At 42.0% G+C, this 23,402-nt stretch overlaps 3 protein-coding genes across 3 annotated transcripts in view; 1 reads left to right on the top strand and 2 right to left on the bottom strand.

Annotated features, from left to right (window-relative positions):
* Positions 1-23,402, top strand: part of LOC119652754 (larval cuticle protein A3A-like) — an 89,737-nt gene that overhangs the window by 36,739 nt on the left and 29,596 nt on the right. The window lies entirely within an intron of this gene.
* On the bottom strand, positions 5,668-6,481 carry LOC119652766 (larval cuticle protein A2B-like). Its single transcript, XM_038057074.1, has 2 exons — positions 6,364-6,481; positions 5,668-6,233 (listed from the first exon to the last, which is right to left on the bottom strand). Exons 1-2 carry the CDS (start codon positions 6,373-6,375, stop codon positions 5,730-5,732), a joined length of 516 nt encoding a protein of 171 aa, XP_037913002.1. The 5' UTR covers positions 6,376-6,481; the 3' UTR covers positions 5,668-5,729.
* Positions 20,334-21,286, bottom strand: LOC119652760 (larval cuticle protein A2B-like). Its single transcript, XM_038057068.1, has 2 exons — positions 21,212-21,286; positions 20,334-21,032 (listed from the first exon to the last, which is right to left on the bottom strand). Exons 1-2 carry the CDS (start codon positions 21,221-21,223, stop codon positions 20,430-20,432), a joined length of 615 nt encoding a protein of 204 aa, XP_037912996.1. The 5' UTR covers positions 21,224-21,286; the 3' UTR covers positions 20,334-20,429.

Below are 23,402 nucleotides of genomic sequence, written 5' to 3'. Positions count from 1 at the left end.
CCCCACGAAATTGATAAGACCAACTAGGCTGACCCTGACTAACGTGCGAGGCCAGATAAAAGCAGCAGGATCACTCTCGAGCCATTCGACATCAACAACGGTCTAAGACAAGGGGATGCCCTATCATGCGTCCTCTTCAACCAGGCCCTGGAGAAAGTTCCGTGATGCTGTGATAAATGCGAGGGGCATGATCCTCTTTAATTCCACCTAACTACTGGCCTATGCTGACGATTTCGGCATCATGGGAGGAACGACCTCATTCAAATCGAGCGCGCGGCGCTAGATCTACGGCTGCACATCATTGAAGGCAAGACAAAATATACGGTGGCAATGCCAGCATCAAAAACCAACCAACCAACCACATCAAACAGCACTGGTAAAATGGAAAGAATAAAGATAGAAGCTACAACTTTGAGACCGTTGAAAATTTCTCCTATCTAGGGTCGAAAATCACAACCGACAACAGCTACGACGATCAAGTCCGCGCGTAGTTGTTGGCAGCCAACAAAATTTCACCTTACAAAAGCTGTTCTGCTCGAAACGTCTCACCATAAGGTCAGAACTCTTACTGGTCAAGACAATGATCTTCCCAGTCCTTATGTATTCCATGGAGACTTGGGTTCTTAGCAAGAAGAGTTGCGAATTCTTGGCCGCGTTTGAGAGAAGAATCCTCCGAAGAGGAGCTTACATGAGGATGGACGATTCCGTAGCCTACATAACGACGGTTATAGATAAAATCCGGCTCAATAGGTTGCAGTGGACGGGTCACTTATGGGTTAGGATGATGTCTGGAGTTCATTTTTAAGACAGGCCTAGACCGGACACCGGTTGTTGCGACGTTGATGATGATGACCACCACGTACCAAGTATTTAGGCTCGGATGATCCTACCTAGTTAAAAGATAAAGGGGCGCTGGTGGTGGTGGCCGGTAGTAGGTTAGTGGAAAAATCCGTCGAGAAGTCCCCGCAACATCGAACACGTATGCAGAATGGTACATTTCTGCATGCTTTGAACCAAATTGTGCGACAGTCCCAGGACATTAAGGGAAGACATAAGGGATTTACGTACAATATCTGCGGCTGCAAAATATTATTGGAATTACAACCACTTTCCCTAGACGCCAAATTTCTTTGATTTGCCGAGCCAGTGGCTCATTGTTCACCTTCTTTTCCACGTATTTGCGTTCAATGTTGCTATTATGGGGGGTAGCAACATCAATAATATACGCAGAATGACCCGTCTTGTCAACTAACAACACGTCAGGCTTGTTGTGTGGCGTATGGCGATCAGTTAGAAATTGCCGGTCCCAATACATGCTATAAGCAGAACTATCAAATACTGCTTGCATCTCATACCGGTAAACTGGTCATGTCCCCGTGATCGGTGCTCAGAGGTGGCAGCGAGGAAGATGGGGCGGCAGCCCTATCAGCCAAACCAAAACCAAGTGGCCGAGGAGAACCTTCATAATGGTGACACCGGGAGACGCTGTAATCACTTTGGTTTACCGGCCGTGATTCAGTAGGCGAATGCTCCAAAGGCCTAATCAGGGCGATCAGACCCGAGTCTGCACGGGGACTCATCTGAAGTGGCAAATTGGTCACGAAACGGGAAAGCCCCTGGACTCGCATACTTCGGGTGAACTCCTGTTGTATGTGAGGACAGCTCGGTTATTTGCGGGTGGTCCCCTAGTGGGAGTTTGATGGTGGTTGTGATTATGCTCAAGCGAGAAGAGATCTTCGGGTCTCGACGTGGTGTTGCGTATCAACACGGGTGCCGTACTCCATAGCTCGGTAGAGATTTAGGTAATTCTTGCATCCACTAGTATGAATGCTAAGCCATGCACTTGGTATAGACTGGTACCGTTGTTGCTTGTCTCAGCGGGGCTCTGATTGTGGTCACAAAATCAATCCGTGTTTGAAGAGGACTATAGGATTAAGTCTCACGACAGGTGCCTACGTAAAACACCATGGGCTTCACTATCCCCGTGATCATCTCATGCTTGTATGCAAAGTTTTTGATGAATCACCTCACATACAGCATTATGCCTGTTCGTGTATTGAACCGGTGCCATTGCATTGCTTCCAGAAATGAGATGGTCCAACGTCTCTAACGCCGAACCATTCATTCCTCACTAGTCGTTCTCCACCCACTCTTCCACTGTGACCTTTTTATAAGCTCGGGTGTCGGCCCCACCGTCCTGAATGAGACCAATTAATCCCTCTGTCCCAGCAAAAAGCTCTCAAACACACAGCGATCTGTTCGACAAATGCAAGTCAATAAATGGCTGCCAGAGACAATTCACATTTTCATCGTGCATTGCCTTCGACTTTCATTCATCGATCCGTTCTTGGTCTGACTTCACCCCATTCAGAGGATTTAAAGATCACTTCCTCAAGTTAAATGGAGTCAGTCTCTAGTCTGCCTTACAGACAGCCGCATGCAAGAGACTCGTTTGTTATTTGTTGTTAAAATAAGCGCGCAGCGTGTCAATTTCGCTGTGATGTTGTGCCGCCACGTCAGCCATGCCCCTACCTCTGATGTAACGAAGCACGTTGAGTCGCTCCTGGGCAGAGTTTGGATGGTGCATTTGGAAATTTGGCATGCTAGTCTCTATTCGCCACTGGATGTTTTCCAGATCGGTTTTCGCCCAAGGCTATTTTTCGAATGCATAGCTTAGATATGGAGGTCACCAATGCTTTGTCCGGCATGCGGCTCGTGATGACCTTTGTGAGTCAGACACTTGCCTAATCCAAATTCCATCCCAATATCACCGCTAAACATGTGTACTATTCGCAACAGACTTCCAAGGTGATCATCAGTACCAGCATTCAACTTGATGCCATCTGAGTACATCAAGTGTGTCAGTTCGCACTTACCACGTAGGCCATATTCAATTGCAAAACCATGCTCTCAAGCATCATTCAGTAGTAAGGGGTTTCATAGCCATGCAGAACCAGAAGGGACTCAACAAACCCGCCTAGGAAATGCCCCTCTATATACGGATAGGCTTTGAGGTATTGGTGCCCTCAGATGAGGCACTTATAAGGTGAGATGCCACCCTTCCATGACTGTCGCCAAAAACTTTATGAATTTCGGGTCAATACGATACAGATGTAGGACATCAATTAGCGAGGTATGCGGGACACTATCGACAGCCTTGGCATAATCGATATAGCAACTAAGGAGGTTCCTTTAGCCTCTAGTTGCCTTTGCAACCAGTTGACTCAATTCGGCAGCCCTTCTGCTCCTCGAAAAGAAAGTTATTGGTCTCGCGTTGCGCATTGGCCCTTCTACTAATAATGGACGTTATGAATTTGTAGAGCAAGTAAGCAAGTAATCGGTCTTGTGTCTGCGGGGTCCTGTACCGCGTCCTTCTTAGGGATAAGGTTGGTAATCCCCACAGTGAGGAAAGGTGGAAATTCCTCCAGCCGACTCATTACTTGATTTATGTTGTGTGCCAACCGACCATATATACTGGTGAACTTTTTGAACCAGAAGTTCTGCACCCGATTCAGACCTGGGCTGCTTCTGCTCTTCAGTAACATCCAAAAAATTCATGCCCGCAAAGTAGCATGGGGGGGGGGGTGCTTTCGGCGGTAATTCACTCAACATGCTCGGCATGCTGGGCGGGTATCCCCCAAGCCCACTCCAATATTCTTTTGCTTCCGTTACAGAAAACTGCATTGTCTGGGCGCTCACTTGGGATTCGTTGGGTGATCTGAAAAAACTCCGCTGGTTCCTCTCATACGTTGCATTCTTGACACGTCTGGAATGACTTTCGCCATATCGTCGTAACCGACTGCACACAGCCGAGATGCAGTCTCATCATTGATTTGAGATAGAATTCTCGGAGTTGCTGAAGATGCATAGAGCCTGGGAATACCAGGTCACACACACAAATCGTAAGCCACACTTTCTTGCTGCTTTCATTGTTGTATCTCCAATTCAGTTATAAGTTCTTTTGCTGCCCTCGTAATGGGTAGTTTTCCAGATAGGCGCGTTAGCCTTATACCAACCCCCAATTTGGCAAATCAGTTAGTGCAGTTTTTCCATTTTTATTGGTGAGAGACTTGCCACTCGAGGTAAGCTCTGGTAGCGAAGCCTGTTTCAGCAAGTGGCTTTCCAGGTGTTGTGATCCGTCACGATGGGATTTTGTTTTTTGGAAACAACAATCCAATTGTGAACTACTGCTTGCCTCCTGAACATTTTTGAGGGTGTTACACGTGAAAGAAAGAAATACCCTCAAGAGGTCTATCATCAGGTGTGGATGCAGGATGAAAAAGGAAGCATTTTGAAGTCTCGATAACACTATAACGAGCGAAGTACCAGGTTGTTGCACATGAAATGGCCGATTTGGCAATCAAGTGCAGTTAGTTGCGATTTTTCTGTATCAAACCATCACCAGAAAAAAAAGGATGGAAAAGGGCCAAGAACGTATACTTTTCCTGTATTAGTTCAAACTCGGTCATAAAGCAGTGTAGGCGACAAGGAACATTAACAGCGCATTTGGAGGTTTGAAAAATTCCGGTCAGGCGACGTAAACCTTCAAAGTGAGCCACGTGGACACTCAAGACCATCGGTTGACAACGAAGACCAGCGTTTGCTAATCGAATCCGATACACGTCAGTCTGTGAGAGACATTACAGAGAAATTGGGCGTAAACTATTCGACAGTTTCCCGGCACATGCAACAACTTGGAAGGGTGAAAAGCTTGACAAATGGGTTCCGCATGCCCTCACAGAGCCAAACATGAAAATTTGCAGTTCTTTACTCCCCCGCAACAGAAGCGATCCCTTTTTGCACAGAATAGTGACATGTGATGAAAAGTGGACATTATACGACAATCGTCGCCGATCAGCACACAGGCTAGATGTTGATAAGCCACCGAAGCATATGCCGAAACCGAGCCTCCATCCGAAGAAGGTAATGGTGACTGTTTGGTGGTCTACAGCTGGAGTTATCCACTATTCTTTTTTGGCACCTGGAGAAACGATAAAAGCACAGAAATACTATGCTCAACTCGAGGAAATGCACCAAAAATTGAGTATTCAACGGCCGAGAGAGAACAAAGATGGTGTGATATTCCTTCATGACAGTGCACGACCTCATGTATCCAGAACAACGGTTCAAAAGTTGAACGAATTGCAGTATGAGGCTGTGCCTCATCCACCATATTCACCGGACCTTTCGCCAACCGACTACCATTTTTTTAAGCATTTGAATCACTTTTTGGGGGAAAAACAATTTAGGAATGAAGAGGCCATCAAAATTGCCTTCAACGAGTATATCAACACCCGAAAATTGGACTTCTACGAAACTGGCATACATGCTCTCGCTGGGAGAAGTGTTTTGAATCGACTGGCATCTATTTTGATTAATTAAATAAATTTTTGTAAATTTTACAGTCGTTTTAAATTTTAGTACCAAATCGGCCATTTCGTGTGCAACAACCTAATAGATGGGAACCAGTTTCCTTATTTTTCTCTCACAACGAGACGGTACTGTGAAACATAGTTTAAAACAACATTTCTGTAGCATGCAAGTGAGTTGATGGTTTTTTCCTCCTTCTGCGCGGAAGAAATCCTAGGGCAATATATGTTTCTGAAATTACCCGAAACGAAACCATTAAAAACTGAAAAATAATGAAAGGATATTGAAACAAAGATATTCTGAGTTCATTTGTATATTATAAAGCTATATCTTATCAGTAGGATCACATCGCGGGCAATTTAGTGGGCATAGGATACAATTGGTGAACTGTAGGTGGTCTTTACGATAGCGTGTCCAGGGTAGGCAGCAACTGGGGCAGCAGCATAAGCAACTGGAGCTACAGCCTTGGCGACAACAGGAGCAGTGTAGGCAACTGGGGCAACTGGAGCTACAGCCTTAGCAACTACGGCAGCACCGATTGGATTGCGTTGGACAACAGCGTTGAATCCATTGACTGGGTCAGCGGTGTAATCCACAATGCGTTGATGTCCATCAGCATCAATCAGGGAGTATTGACCACGAACAACATCTCCATCGCGGGCTTCAACTTGGCTCTTTGAGTCTCCGGTGAGGGAATCTTGGACATCATAAGCAAAGTTGTATTGTGGGTGTGGATCGTATTCATCGACAGCCTTGGCCAAAACTGGAGCAGCAGCGGCTACTACTGGAGCAGCACTGTATACTTGGGCAGCTGGCAAGAGTCCTGCATTGGCAACAGCGACGAAGGCAAGGAGAGCAACAAACTGAAAAATAATATAGATATGTATTTTGTATCGTAAATTACCAGAAAATTCTCTATCATAAATTCATTTCAATCTAGTAAAACTGATTACAAAGGTTACATAATAAATAATTAGTATTCTGACGACAAACCTTGAATGCCATTGTAGATGGTTTTATGGTTTTTTGCAAACTGCTCGAGAGCGAACTACTAAACTTGAACTGATTTCCAGTGCCCAAACAACTACCTTTTATACTACTCCAGTTTCGTCTTTATTTGTACCACCGAAAACCAAGTGAAGGAGAATGGGAAAAATTTCGCATGCATGTTTACTTGTCCAAGTTACCATACGTACAATCTTCAATTGTATCTTTTCAATCAGCTCACTTTTTTGTGGGTAGGCCATTGCAGTACTTGAAGTTCACGTACAAAAGTACTTGTACGGACAAGTGGTCGGTGTATACGCATATTGTCACGAAAAAAGTGTTGCGTCATTGTCAAGGTCGTATATTAACTTTTATTAATCTGATCCTTATAAGTGAGATATTGGCGTAAAATTGAATGTATTGTATATGCATATATTAAAATTGAAGTGGTTTTAATTTGGATAAGCTGAAAGTTGAACATTATTTCGAAGACATGAGTTCAAGATACTCTTGAAAACGAATTAGCTCGTCATAATTTGAAATTTAAGACTTCCAAGAAATATGAAGTAATCTTACTATATACGGTAGGCTTTGCTTTGTTAATCTAAATACGGTTCCGGTTAATCCCTATTTACATGGAAGATCTTCACACAAAGCGAAGCATAATCGTAAGTGTGTCCATAAATTTAAATTCGGTTTAAAGCAGCCGCCTCCTTCGCATAGAATTCAAAGTAAGAACAACAAATAAGAACAGATTTGATGTTTCCGGACGCGCATTCCTCCGTTATTCCCTGCATTTGAATCGGCAATTTGACTGCTCAGTTAGATAGCAAAAATATTACTTTGCATCCTGGTTTTCATAGTTGGCTCTACATGTGATACGGGTAAAAGTGTTACTTACACTGTCTTATCATTTTCGCGAGTCAATAATTCTCTAAATAAAGACCTTCCTGTAGTTGCCACTGATCCTTGTATCTCGATTTAAATCTACCATTCTTGTTATCGCATTGACTTCCGCATATATTCTGCAGTTCACACGTGGTATTGAGAAAAGTTCCGTCTAATCACGGATTGATATTTATTCTGTTGCTATTATTTTGAGTATAATCCATAAACAGGTCACTGGAGTTGTTTTTTGGCCAAGCAATTTGTTTGTTGAAACTTTATAGTCTACCATTGTGTTTGCTCCAAAACAGTTTGCTCTAGTATTCCCACCTGTACCTTCACGTAGTTCGCTTACTTCAGAATCCCCAGTATTGCTAGTTCTACCAGTAGTTTGGCTTCCTGCTGTAGGGTAAAAGCAATCTTAGCGTGGCAGTTTAGCTACCTCGCATATTGGTTAGAGGAATTTTAGTACCCAACAGCTTAATAATGAGGTGGAATGACAAGACGTTAGTTTAGTTTAGTTAAATGGGGGGAGCCGCTCTAGTAGCCCTAGGCTCCTTCACAAGGATTTTCGCTTGCCGGCAAGAGTTCAAATTTCTCCACTCGGTTGCGTGAATCCTTACAATTTCACCCTTCAGAGTAGACTTGACAGTAGATGGTCGGATTCCAAAAGCTGGTTCTGGCCCCACCATTGTGGATCCAGGCCCTCGGCGAGCCAGTCTATCAGCCCCCTCATTACCGGCGATGTTAGAGTGCCCCGGCACCCACATTAGGAATGTTTCGTTCAGTCGGCCAAGTTTCAGCAGCACCTGATGACAACTCCACACCAACTGGCTTGATACGTTGTTGCCATTTAGCGCTGATAATGCCGCCCGACTGTCGGAACAGATTCGAACAGATTCCCCCCCATTTTTGTCGCAGACATTCTTCTGCTGCCAGTGAAATGGCATATATCTCCGCCTGGAATATGGTCGTCATTTTTCCGAGGGGTCTGGGGGGGGGAATGACAAGAAACCCGAGTTATGAGTAATCGTTATAATTTTATTTGTTGTCGATATGGTTTGGACTACAGAGGGGCGGGTAGATCCTAACGCCTGCCCTTGTTTCTTATTCTATTCACTCAAATGCTATTATTTACCTTTATGCCCCTCTCCGCGCGGCGGACGTGCCTCCTCGCTGTTAGACTCTGTTGACCAAAACTGTCAGTCCTGACATTTTTCACCCCAGTCTCATGTCAGCTCGTTAGCTGTTTCTGCGGCCATTGAATGCAGTGGTAGTGGCGAATCCATAATGATGCTTACGTTTGCGCCTCCGATATGCCGCCACAGTAGCATCATTCGCCTCGCACACGTGTACCCTATTCTTTCAAAATCATCACCTCCTTTAAATATGACTAGAAATGTATCCTGTAGTCCCCACCCAAGCTACCATCGTTCTCTTTTCCTCGGTCTCCAAGTAAAGAATAGTATCTGAAGACCACTTTGGACGTAATTTTTACTCACCCTTTAGACAACAATCGAACCTTCGTGAATACCTTTCCAACGTTAAAAAGTGCCACGATTCGCTATTCTATTCGACTAATTCCGGATACAAGTAAACTCCCGCTCCAACTTCGCAGCCCGTTTTTAATTCACCAGGGAACAAATCGATATCATTACCATGCAGCATATTGCCGGTTCTCCACTCAGTCCTCATTGAGAATCCCGTAGCAAAGTTTCTCGTGAAAGCTAGCCACAATCAAATTCAAATTCCAAAATTACACTAAGATACTTACTTACTTTGTCTCTTCAGTCCCCGCTCGGATATATTATATTTACCGAATCGGTAGACAGCACAGAGCTATTTTGGTTGAATTTATTCTGAGTTCGTATCTCTCCCTTTTTCCAGCGCAGTCTCCAAAATCTCACTACCATACAAGCTGCAATAAAGTAACGAAATTCAGAGCATCTACCAAAAACTGCGCCTTGTCAACTATAATCGGTTAGACTACACTATGAATAGATAGATAATAGTATGTTAGACAATAGACCTTCCACATGCTCTTCGTAGTGCTTCACTCTAGAACACAAATGCATGATTACTACCTGTTTTAGAGGTCTTACGTCAGATTATTTGTTCAAAAACTCCTCCCCTTTCGCTGAACTTACTTAATTCCAACACCACCCAAATCCTTTCGCACGGGGTACACCTTGGCTTTGGGTATAATAATTGTTTTAAGACGCAGTACAACGTCCTTTGACAATACTTTTATGAAGCCTTGGCCTTTCGAAAGATGCCAGTGTAGGATGTATCGCCTATATGGAAATAATCGTTATGCATGCATAATATCGAACTACGAAATAATAGCAGCCTTGAAACCATATTTCAACAGTCTCTAGATTCTCACTTCAAAGATGGTATTCATAAATTAGAGAATTATTGCAACAAGTGCGTTTCAGTTCATGAAGGATATATTGAATAATGAGATGAATTACAAACCATACAATTAGGGTTTCTCTTTATGATTGACGTACCAACGAAGGTCGCAAATCTAAAATGTACCGCAATGTTGTCCGTCCCGTCGCTCTCTATGGTTCTGAGTGTTGGCTGACTATAAAAGACAATGAAAGGCCTCTTGCGGTAATAGAGAGGAAGATGTTGCGTTGGACTAGTGCCGTGACACCTTTTGATAACATCCGAAATGAGGATATCCGCGATCGATATGGATCCTAGACTTCGAAATACCCTCCATATCGATACCAGTTCAAATAAAACTAATAATAGTATAATATATTACCATAATTTTCAGTAATTGACTGCATAAGCCCCCTTAAATTCGTCCTAGCACCGTGAAATATAGGCCATAACATAGAGCATCATCCCACCAATGTTGGTGGAAATCGCACTATTACGAACGAAGTTATAATAGGTCAAAGTATTCACTTTTTTGCAAATCGTTGCTGATGCGTCGGGCAAGATCCTGTTCGGTGCCACCGTCGAAAAAAGCTACGCTTTCTAGACATATAAATTTATTGACCTCTTCGATATCCTCTTATTAATCAGCTTCAATCCAACTCTATTTGCCTCTCTTTCCAAATCTAGAGGCGTTTGAATAATGTCCATGACCCGGCGGCGGCGGTGAGAGAACAAACAGATATCATCAGCGTAGTTCATTGATCATCTCCACGTCCATCGAGCAAGGCAGCATGAGGAACGTCATCAATGACAAGAAGAAATAATGACAAGATTTGACCCCGTCGAACTCCGCTTTCGACCTCAAATTCCTCTGAGATTATATATCTGTGCAGAACATAGCATTTTATTATATTGGTTTTTCCGGAGTGCTCCTTTTGGATTGAGCATTTCAGACATACTCACTGTTCAAGCTATGAATAGCGGGTGAAACGAAATATACCTAAACTCCACCCACTGTTGCAAAGTGATCCGTTGGGTTTCGATATGAACAATACAGGAGGATCCGTCTTTAAACTGTGGATCAAGCTTTCGAGAGTTCTTTCAAGATTATGCTAGTTATTACCTTTGTGATGGCAGGAAGCACGCAAATATACAAGGGCTGTCACACTCTTTGGGATCTTAACAATTATTTCATTTTTTCACTGTCTGGGAAAGCTCCTATTCTCTTTAAGTTCAATGATAGCCGAGATGATTTGTCTTGCTTGGAGCAACCGTCCAAGTCCGCATAACTGCTCATTTCATCCACATGAAGCGGGACTTCGCCGGATGTCATACGGTTGAGAACCGTAGTGAAGTGTTCTTTCCACCCTTTCAACTGTGTCGAGGAGTCAACCGCTAACACGCTTCACAGAACCGTCGAAATTTAAAGTCAACAAAAAGTCTTTCGTAATGCGCTTTATATTTCCGAAATCTTTGCATCCTGCGGCTTCCCTGACCAGCCCAATGACAACTTCGCTTTTGTCAATGCTCATCGATATTCTCAGATGGGTTACTCAGTGTATCTGCCGTCCGACCAGGAAGATTGCTCTCAGAGTGTCGAGCGTCGAGCGTGATATCGGGAAGTCACAGCTCTCCAACAAAGCGAGAAGCGGCGAACGCAATACGCAACCGACGGTAAGCAACTGTCAGATGGTGATCTTTTTGAGACCAATGTTAACATATCTTTGATGAATGTCAGAATAAATAGGGTGGCCAATGTAGACTAGAATCACTATCTCGTTGGCATGGTGTTCCGAGCTCAAATAACAACACCGCCCAAAATCCCCGCTGACAATCAGGTGAGAGCGAATACTAAAGCCATTCACAGCACAGCCCCCCGTAATACCTATAAAGGGGAAATCGATGTCTCAATAACCGCAGTCAACAGAGGACCTGGAGATCAAGCATAAACAAATGACCTTCACAACCACCTGAAGAGCATTATCATTGATACGACCATAAACATACTCGGCCCCAGCCGCAAAAAAAGTCGGAACCGCTGGATCGACAATGAATGTAAGCTAGCTACGGAATGGAAGAATACTGCATACCGAGTAATGTTGCCTTCTCAAAGGAGGCGGGCACGCGCGGAGACTTATCACGAACTCGGCGAACGGAGAAGCGACTTCACAGAAGGAAGCCTGAGAAAACCAACAAGTCTGTGAACTCGGAAAGTACATCCTGCCGAGACAAAGAGGGAAATCTGATTTCCGACAGAATGGGCATATTGAAAGCGATGGGAATATTTTGATAAATTGTTTAACAACCAAAATATCGGCGAGTTGGAGGTCCCGCCAACTGAAGACGACGGACAAATAATGCCACTACCAACCATAGAAGAAACAGTCCGTGCAATCCACCGGCTTAAAAACCATAAGTCCCCAGGAGTCGATGGATTTACAGCCGAGTTGGTTAAATATGGTGGCGACCAATTACACCAACGGTTCATCTACTGATGGTCAAGGTGTGGGACAGCGAGTCAATGCCTGACGACTGGCAACAAAGCATTGTCTATCCCATACATAAAAAGGGAGATATCACACGTATAGAATTATTACGTTGCTGAGTACCATCTATAAGATATGCTCCGTTATCTTGCTAGGCCGGATAATATAAAAACATCATGGGCCCATACCAAAGGCTTGACTCCATGCAGCCGACAACGAAACGTCTCAGAATTTTTAGCCATCTACATGAGTTGATAGACCAGTAGCTTACTCCAAACTATAATTTTATTTTATTATGTATATATAAAGCTAGCTTTGTACTGATGAAGGGAGTAAGTTGCTCCCGAAATATATATATACATAATAAAATAAAATTGTAGTTTGGAGTAAGCTACTGGTCTATCAATTTTAGACTTAACTACAAACAAAAGGCAAAATCTAACATTTCATCTACATGAGGATGGACGATTCCGCAGCCTACATAACGACGAAATCTACGAGTGATACCACGATCGTTTGGTTGTGGATAAAATCTGGCTCAACAGGTTACGGTGGGCGGGGCAGTGAATCCGTCTGGATGAGGATGATCCATCCCGAAAAGTCTATAAGAGCAATATCTATCAATCACGCCAGGATCCGCTAGTTGAATAATAAAATCGAATTTTATCAAAATCAACTTCAATGTTAGCCTGTGAAGTTTTCAGCCCACCTGATATACATCGAATAATTGATGTTGATATACAAATAACTAGAAACAACATTGATCTTCCCTTGTGACCGCCGCTCATATAAGTTCGTTTTACTTGATGATGACGTCATACACGCTTTAGAATGCAATAAATTCACGACAAATAGCAAATTTGACCATCTGTAACTTTGTTAGTAACAGTTGGATTTAGTGCATCTATCATCAGCATGATGTCGCAGCTTACCACGTATTCTGATGCCAAATTGTATTTATAGGATGAACTTAAGGAGGGCTTCGGGTGAATTTCTAAAATATAGTAATATGTATTGTTAGCTTCATTTAAGCAGGTATCGGGACGGGATATATTTTGAGGTCAACATTTTGTATAGGTGCACCATTGTGATTTTCTTCAGATTTTTAAGTTGAGTAGATTTCGAGAGCTAGACCTGTTATACACCCCACATGGACATATTCTGTGGAAAAAATGCACTCCCCTTCGCATGTCTGGGGAGCCCTCCTACCCTTAAACTCAACACAAAATGGAGCCACACTCCCACTCCCAATTTTGTGAGAATTTATTCAACTGTTTCCGAATAAATCAATTGTGACAGACAGACAGACAGAGATTTAATTGGTTCTAATAAGGTTTTTCTTTACGTAAAATACCATTATTCTATAATGATATCTTAATCAGTCTTAGAATTTAGTTACGTCTGCTCTACTATTGACATTGTTAATTCAACAATGTCAATCCATAATTGGTTGACTCTGATTGGAGAGCATCTTAACTAATTCTCAGAAGCAAGCCCTCCTCTGCAAATTGTGCATTTACCAAACAGTCACGCATGTTTTGCTTGAGCACAAACAATTTATAATTATTCAATGAGACTTACATGTGTGTAATTATTATGTCAATGTCAAGTCGAAGTTGGAATGCAATGTGAAACTGAAATTCATTGTAATCGTCGAGGAAACGACTTCAGGTGATGATTCATTCATTGAACAATACTGTCAAAGTCAGTTATAATCTAACGCACGTTACCGTTATGACTATGAACAACCCATTAATTACCACGCATTATACTTAACAAATCACTCCGGGACAGGGATGACTACAAAGGAAAAAAATATCGATTCTTTCTTAATCTGCTTCAAAGACTAAAGTGCTTTTATGAAACGAACTTGAAGACAAACCTACGAGCATTGTTTGGCAATCCGAAACTTTGGAATTTTTTTGCAAAAGACTTTTTCCAATAACACAGAAAACGACAGTAATTAATTGACAGTGTCCTTTCTGCAAATAATCCAAATAAGGAAATACTTTGGTAAGGTGAGGCAATTCGGGCAGAAGGTCATGCAATTTCAGACGAGCAAAAAACGAGAAGTAGAAGAAAATAAAAATAATAGGTCTGGGGACACAAGTGACAGTATCTATTGCAATTATTCCATGCGTTGCAATGGCTACTGTGTGCGGTAACTGGTGCAATGTGAAATAGAAATGAAAAGGCCGACCCAGTTTTCGGGTATGCAGATGGACAGTAAAGCAGGCATTAAATTCACTTTTGAGCTTGCTTAATCCGACGCAGTGCATACGTCGACTTGAACGCAAAATAAAGCCATATTACATCAGCCAAACGCCAGACATTGGAGCATACCGCCGGGCGGTTTAGCATTTTGCATGCACATGAAACTATGCGGTGCGCGCAATGCTCAGCGACCTAGTGCTCACCACGTGGTCGGCTGAAATGCGACATTGAAACTTTGCCGGTTCCGGTTTATAGTAATCAAGCTGCCTAGCGGGCATACGTCGTGTTTGCGCCTGCTTATGGGTCTATGAGCGATTATATCTCTTCACAAACGCCTAAGGCGTACTGCTTGTCAGCGTTAATTTGAACGAGTTACCTTCTTAAGTCTTTCGTTTTTTGACTGCATGCATTTCATGATCTTGGCAAAAACGATTGTATGCGCGGCCGGAATTTAATTATAAGTAGTGATACTTCCGAATATTTTTTACTAAGATTCAATTGCATTAATCACGCAATGTCGATATTTCTCATTGCAGCATGCAGCGTGAGCAAAAAAACTCAAATTCTGATGTTGATCCCGATGTAGTTCTCCTCAATGTTGTGAAATTGCTGGATGTTGGCGAATACTGTATTTCAAATATACCAAATGGGCTTCGGTGAAAGCACGCGCAACGCCGGGATGACGTTTTCCTCAATCGAAAAATTACTGAATTGTTGCCGAGTGCCCGGATTATTGCCTACTGTCACTAGCCACGATGGTACCGTTGTCAGTTTGCTCACCTCACATTCAATTGCGCCAAGTTAACGAGCTGAAAAAGAACTTGAAAATTTCGTCACAATAGCTTGTAGTCGACATTTGGCTGTAGTCTACAATTGCCTTGTTATGGCATGATACACGGTCACGGGGCGTTACAGAGCAAAGTGTGGCACTGTCTTATTAATTTGTAATTTATACGTGTACAATTCAAGTAGAAAATTATTCAATCGCGGCTTAATTTTTTGCTCATGAAAAGCATTAAGATTAGATTGATGTAAGGTGTTAAGTTGTTGTACTTGACACTTAATGGCTTGAAATCGGCATGAAAATTAAATTCAACTAAAAATTAGCTTTGCCATTTTTTAGGGGCCGGAAACTATGAAAAAAAGAATTGGTTAAATGATTTAGAGAAAATGATCAGCCGCCAATTGGTAATTTGATATTGTAAGTAATATTCCTTCATAAGATTGCCCTAAGAATGTATTGCCTACTTTCAGCACATGGAAATCCAAACTTACAGCTTACTTAGATTTTATAACTAAATACAAGAATTCCTCTTTGGAGTTGTACTTTAATCCACCTTTCTTAAATAATAAGAACCACTAAATCAAAGAAACTTGGTTGCACGTTTTAGTTTCGCTTCCACATCTTATAATAATGGCCTTTCTAAGATTTTGTGTAAAATAAAATCTTATTAAAATCGTCTGTATTTTTTTTGCCAATGGAAGGTGGAAAGCTTCAAAACCTACCACAGGCTCCTGCCACACGGTTATATGGAACTCTTACCCACTAAAACCACCTCCTTCTCCTTCCACTCTCCCCGCGGGATTGCCATTTGGTATTATGTCGCGGGGCTGGACCAGAATTTATTCTGCGATCGTGCTGACATTTGTGTTTCTCTCGCGTTCATTCTTTCGAATGACTTCTTCCTGCCTGAGTTTGTTTCCGATGGCTGCAATCACCTTTTTGACTTCGGCCCATATCCCCTTTGCTTTCACCATAAGCTCCATTATATTTTCAGGTGTAAAATACTTTCCGGTTGTAGCTTCCAATGCAGCCCTTTGGGCTTCGAATCTCGGGCAATGGAAAAAAAACGTGTCCTACATCCTGTGCAATATTTGGGCACTTTGGGCAATATGGCGAATAATCACGCCCAAATCGATACAGATATGCTTGATAGCCTCCGTGCCCGGTCAAGAATTAAGTTAGGTCGACACTTATCTCGCCGTGGGGTCGCAAGATCCATTTCCGGATATCCCATATGATTTTGTGAGTCCAGCGGCCTTTTTCTGACTCATCCCACTTCTCCTGCCAGCAACAGTTTCAGTTCGTGCGAACTGTCGCCGACGGGCAGGAAATTCCCCGGTGAGATACGCTCGATCGTAAAGTCGCTATCTTTCTTTCGCCAGAATCTCAATCGGGACCATTTCTGCTATCGCGCAAGCTGTTTCATTGGATATTGTTCTGTAAGTGCAACATGTTTGGAGTATACTTATGCGATACGCAGCTCCAACCTTTCCCTTATTAGCTATATTTTTCAATGCATCTACCCATACTGGGCTTGCATACAGTAGGATCGAACTGACCACCTTTGAAATAAGCAGTCAACGGCTCTGCCTTGGGCCCCCTATATTTGGTAGCATACTCGCAGCCAGCGCTCCGATGTTATATGCCTTGGTTGCTGCACCCTCCGCATGCAATCTGAAGTTTAACCTCTGGTCAATCATTACACCTAAGTACTTAACCGCAGGCGTAGAATGAATTGTTCGCGTTCCAATTTCGATCTTCATGGAAGTGCACTTTCTCCGCTTGATGTTAATACTATTTCCGTCTTATGCTCTGCGAGCTGTAGACCAACATTCTCTAACCAGGATTTAGTCTCATGGACTACTTCATTTGCATAAAGCTTAACTTCTTCGAGAAGGCGTGTAACAACCGTCACACCAACATCGTCCGTGAAATCAATGGAGGCCACACCAGTAGGAAGGTCTAGTGTCAATACTCCATTATACATAATAATCCACAAGGGTGGACCTAGGACAGACCCTTGTGGAACTCTATATGTCATTTGGTATAATTTCATTCCTTCCTCTGATTCGCAGCACAGAACCCTATCGATTAGGAAGTCGGCAACAATACGCACCAGGTACTTCGCCACGCCTAAGTTGATTAGGGACTCAAGTATCTTACTCCATCTGGCGGAATTGAAGGCGTTCTTTACATCGAGTGTGATCACTGCACAACGTTTTTCCTCGTGAAATGCGGTCTTAGCTGTGTTAGCTACTAGGACAGCTGCATCTGTTGTAGACCTCCCCTTTCGAAAAGTGAACTGATTCTCGGGTGGATCGCCGTCGTTTTCGGCAATTAGAAGTAATCTGTTATAGATTATTCGTTCGAATATTTTTCCAGTACTATTTGAAAGGCATATCGGCCTGTAGGATGAAGCTTCCCCCAGAGGTTTGTTTGGCTTGGGGACCAGTATCAATTTTTGCTTGTGTAGGAAATGCTCCTTTTTAAGGTTTTGTGTGAAACAAAACCTTATTAGAATCGAGACGGTGTCTGTCTGTCCGTCTGTCTGTCTGTCTGTCTGTCTGTCTGTCTGTCTGTCTGTCTGTCTGTCACACCCGATTTATTCGGAAACGACTGGACCGATTGTCACGAAAATTGGTCAGAGTATGTAATCTGGTGATCCCTTTACATGCAGTAAGTGGCGCCATCTTGTGTTAAGTTTAAGGGGGGGCTCCCCATACATGTGAATGGAGGGTGCAAATTTTTTTTTCACAGAATGTAGCCATGTAGGGTATCAAATGAAAGGCCTCAATTAGTACTTTTCGAATCTGGTTCAATATTTGATATTAGATGAAACATAGGGGAGTGAGGGTTCAAAATATGACCCACAAAAAGTGTAACAGGTCTCGTTCTCAGAACCTACCCAACCGAAAAATCTGAAAAAAATCACAGTGGTGCATCTCTGCGAAATCTAGGCCTCAAAATATATCCGGTTCCGATATCTGCACAAATAAAGTTAATAATAGTATATTTTCACATTTTAGAAATTTACCCGGCACCCCCCCTTATGTTCATCCCAGAAGTACAAAATTTGTCATGCGTATAACGAAGAACATGGTGCACAACTCGGTCAAGTTTGAAAAAAATCCAACTATTATTATCAAAGTTATAGGGGGTGAAACTTTACAATTTGTTGTGAATTTCGTGCACTCTACAACCTGCATGACGTCATCATCACATATCAATTCGTCAATACCACAACGAAATGAGTTCTTATGAATTGGGTCGCAGAGAATTATTTTGTTTTAGTTTTTTAGTTATTTGTCAGCCAGACATGTGTGTATGTAGGTATATAATAGATGAATAGAATGAATAGATGAATAATGAACTTTGCGGGTAGTGCCTAATTCAAATAGATGTGTATAAGAAGTAAATCGGAAATATGGATACGATCAATTTATATACGTGCATATATGTGTACAGTATTCGGAAATAGGCAGTTTGTTTGTTTAGGGTGAGCGTGATATCTATGGCTGTAATATGTACGTATGTCTCGTAGTTTGGAAAAATATGAAGGATTGTGTTGGATTTGTAGCTATATACGGACAGAAAAATGTGCGTTGAAGTTTCTCACATAAGATGAACACAAAACCTTTATACCCGAAGCACGAGCTTCCGGTATTCCGACTTGTTTAAGGCATGTGGTGAACGCCTCGGCAAAAATAATTTCAGCTATTTTCATTCCTGCCTTGAGAGCTTTATTGGGGATAATATCCAAGTCAGGTGCTTTATTTCCAAAAATTTTATCCGCAGCTTCGGGGACGTGCGTTTCACTTACCATGGAAACTTCGGCGGTGTCTATCTCGACAGTGGAAATATTAGCGATACTCACATTCCGTGGGAAAAGATCCGTTACTATTCCATTAAGCAGAGTAGGGCAAGAAATTGGTGGGGAGCGTTTGTCTTTGACTTTCGATAATATTGTCTTATAGGCGCCACCCAAGGGTCCGTGCCAGCTTCCTTACACAGTCGCTTAAAATGTTCGCTTTTACTTTTTATTACGGCCACATGTAATTTATTTCGAGCATTTTTGTATTCTTCATGTAACTGCTGTTTCCAGATTGGTTTCCGATCTGTAAAGCTTTATATTCTGCGCTTCCTTCAAGGGCTGTATTTTCCTGTAGAACTTCTTCGCAAATCTCCTCGTCAAACTTATTAGCTGCCCACCTTTCAGCTATCGCCCGGGACCATTTCATTCGTGTACGATGGGGGGTTTGGATTCGCCATACATGGAAAGGAGGGTGTCAATTTTTTTTTTCATCAAATATAGTTATGTGGGGTATCAACTGAAAAGTATCGGTTAGTACTTTTCGAAGCCGGTCCTAGTTTTGACATTTGTTGGAAAGGAAGGGAGTGCAGGGGGTTGAAAGTCATCGTTTCTTTAACGGACTCATTCTCAGAAACTACTCGACGCCAAAATCGAAAAAAAATCAAAAGTCTATCACTATACGGTGCTTAGGCGACCAATATCTGTTCAAATAAAGTTAATAATAGTACATCACTGTGATTTCTAATCATTGATTGAAGAATTCTATCCCAGAATCCCGAAATGCAGTAATATATGCTACAGCATAGAGCATGATCCTACCAAATTTGGTGAAAACGGCACTTTTTCTAACAAAGTTATAATAGGTCAAAGCTGTCGCTTCTGTGCGAATGCAAAATTTTGAATGTCAATATCACTTGGAAATGAATATTTTCACATAATATATGCATATATTACGTGCTACGTACTAATAGGGCAAATGCGCACTCAAATCTCTTTATACAATAAATACTCAAAAGCTTTCATACCTGAACCATTTAGCTTATGGTTTCTTTACCTGAGAAAACAGAGAGTTTCAACCGGCGATACAACATAACTACAACCCATCCAGCATACATGTCAGGATATTTTTGAAGTATCTCAAAAATGAGAAGCCACACCATGTTTCCCTGGCACTTCGCATATCGATCTTAACAAAGGCGAATATAATTGATCAAATCTTTTAGGTCATTTATCTATTATGGACCGTTGCCCTTCAACGTAGATTTAATTACAACATTTCCTCTAGAAAATTTCAATGATCTTTATTTGACAAGCTAAACTCACTGTCTAGCTCCTCTTTTGTATTCGCGCAATTTGGGCCACATCCATTAGTTTTCTCTCGGTTCCATTCAAAGACGACTTATATTTGCAAAATAAGATTTTATTTAATAATATATTGGAAATTCCTTATAAAGGAGATCCATAAATTATAATATCACGGTCAATCATAGTCCTTTTCTTAATGAGCATAAGAAACAATTGGAGAGGAGAATGAGGTCTTAACGATAGCGTGTCCTGGGTAAGCAGCAACTGGGGCAGCAGCGTAAGCAACTGGAGCTACAGCCTTGGCGACCAAAGGAGCACTGTATGCTACTGGGGCGACGGCCTTGGCGACAAGGGGAGCATTGTAAGCTACTGGGGCGACAGCTTTGGCCACAAGGGGAGCACTGTATGCTAATGGAGCAACGGCTTTGGCAACAACTGGAGCAACAGCCTTAGCAACAACAGCAGCTCCCAATGGTTGACGTTGAACAACAGCGTTGAATCCATTGACTGGATCAGCAGTGTAGTCAACAATTCTCTTGTGTCCATCGGCGTCGATCAAGGAATATTGACCACGGACAACATCTCCATCACGAGATTCGATTTGGCTCTTTGAATCTCCAGTTAAAGCATCTTGGACATCGTAAGCATAATTGTATTGTGGATGTGGATCGTATTCATCGACGGCTTTGGCCAAGACTGGAGCAGCAGCGGCGACTACTGGAGCAGCACTGTATACTTGGGCAGCTGGCAAAAGTCCTGCATTGGCGACGGCAATGAAAGCGAAAGCAATTACAAACTGGAATTAGAAAATTATAATAAATTAATAATTAGAAAATGTGAACATCGTCTGTAAATTTATTTCGATATGAAACCGAAATAGGTAAACTCAATAGGCTCTTTGTAAAGCCGCTTAAATTGTATCACTTAAAAATTCCAATTATTTTATAGTTCGTTTGGCTTTGGTCACATACTAACCTTGAATGCCATTTTGCGATTTTACTTTGTAATGAATATGTTGTCGATTTGAGAGGTTGACTTGCACTGACTTTGGTGGTAAAACAGACCACGCTTTTATACGATTGTTTCGTTGGTCCTCGGTTAAAAATTAAATATATAAACCGCATGGAATTATACTTTATATGATCAATCAAAGCTATTCAAAGGAGTGAATCCTTACTAATGCGTTCAAATGCTTCGTATTGGATTCAACATGGTTTCATTGTAAACTTAGATACAGGTGTGTATTATCATTGCTGGAGTGGATGAGATTTCGAATATTTTGAAATATTGTGAAATAGATACAAATCAATGCTATGTTCGTAAATATTCTGTAGCATTTAAATTAAGACTTTGACTGGATTAACGTATTTGTATAATTTGACCGCCGGAATATCGGATTAGGAGCATTTTTTCACTTTCATGCAGGAGCTTGTGCCTAACCTAATTCATACTGTGCGTTGCAACTACTACGTCCTTACACCAAAACATACTTGAAAATGAAACCTTATTCTCATTATTCAAAAAATTTAAAATAAGCTAATTCTCTGTATCATGAAAATTATCTTCTGACTGCAGCGCAGAAACAAACTATAAAGACGTTAACAGCGATGCATATCTGAGTTCGCAGACCGAAGAAACGCACTTAAGAACGGCTCATCGTACATAATCTCACAAAATCAAATATTCCAATTCCATCGTACTTAATATCTTATGGTGATGAATACTCACTTCAATACCCAAAAAGTATTTCGCCGGTCCCAGATCACTCGAGGCAAAAATTGACCGAACTCAGAAATAGGTCTCTCATTCCTAGAAGAAATTTGAATATCATCAACGCACACAGCTATCCAACCTCCTCCTTAAAAGCAGCCAGCCTGGCGTAACACCATCCTATGGTTTCGATTAGCCTCTGATACCATGTTAGCATGTTTAAAGCTGTGTTACATTCCTTCAGTAAACACACTCTGTTGTCCCCCCAAACACATAGATTTCTTCTTTAACTCTGTATCACGCTCAGGTGTCACAATATTTATATGATAATACCTCTTTGAAATTTTTGGATGTCTTCAGGTAAACCTTCTCATCAAGGGGACCGATTAGACTTCAATCCTTATTAATTCTATCTCTTAGATTTTGTACCAAATTAAATCGGCAATCCAATCGATTCCGTTCTAGCAACTGGTGCAACATTTTCTGAGACATGCCATTATTTTCGGTGTTGAACTTTCAGGTTGTCTTGTGTTTATGAACAAAAAGAGCAGATCGGTTTTTAATCAAGAACAACAATTGTAATTACTGAGAAAGGGAACAAGACATACCAGAAAAGAATCCCTGAACAACAAAACGCGGCTGCCTTCTCTCAAGCTCCCCGTTTGAATTCAGCGCTCTATCAATCAAAATTTCCTTGCCCTTCCTTTCTCCGGCGTCAGAGGCAAATTTGACTGTTATACAACATCTACACAACTCGTGAAGAGTTTTGTCATTCAGGCTTTCGGGCGACCCACCCGTCCGACATCTTAAAAGAGTAGATTGCACTGCATGGTCGCTCTTCTTTAATGTGTGACCTACCCACTACCACTTTCGCTTTAAGATCACAGTGTCCATAATGCCAGGCCTGTGCGCCGGTCCAATTCTTCAATTGAGATAGTATCAGGTCAACGTACTCAAATGACATGACACGTAACAGTGGAATTCACCCCCTTATGCTACTCGCATTTAGCGACACAGAATAAACATTAATACAGAACAGTCTCAGCTTGATATGGTGGTGTTGATATAACTTCATTTCTAGATTTTTGGCAGGACAGCGAAAGGGATCTAGCGCTGTTAATATACCGGGCAACATCCAGTTCGATGCCACCGTCGGAAGAAACACGCTTTCTAGATATATATAATAAATTGATCGACGCCTTCGATGCTCTTTCGATTAACCATTTGGCCAAGGTCCATGGCCCAGTGGGAGAGCAAACAAATAACAAGGCAGTATGAAGAACGTCGCAGACAGCAAAAAGAAAAAATAGCGGTGACAGAATACAACCCTGGCAGGCTCCATTTTGAAACTCAAAATCCTCCAAGATTTTACCGTGGCAGGTGCAGCGACAAATAGCTCTACGTTGAGACCGAGGACGACTGAAATGACGGTTGATGGAAGATAGTTCGCATTTGC

This window comes from Hermetia illucens, chromosome 3 (assembly GCF_905115235.1).
Source record: "Hermetia illucens chromosome 3, iHerIll2.2.curated.20191125, whole genome shotgun sequence".
NCBI lineage: Eukaryota > Metazoa > Arthropoda > Insecta > Diptera > Stratiomyidae > Hermetia > Hermetia illucens.
The sequence above is the reverse complement of the archived record's forward strand: the minus strand, read 5'-3'. Positions and strand labels throughout refer to the sequence as shown.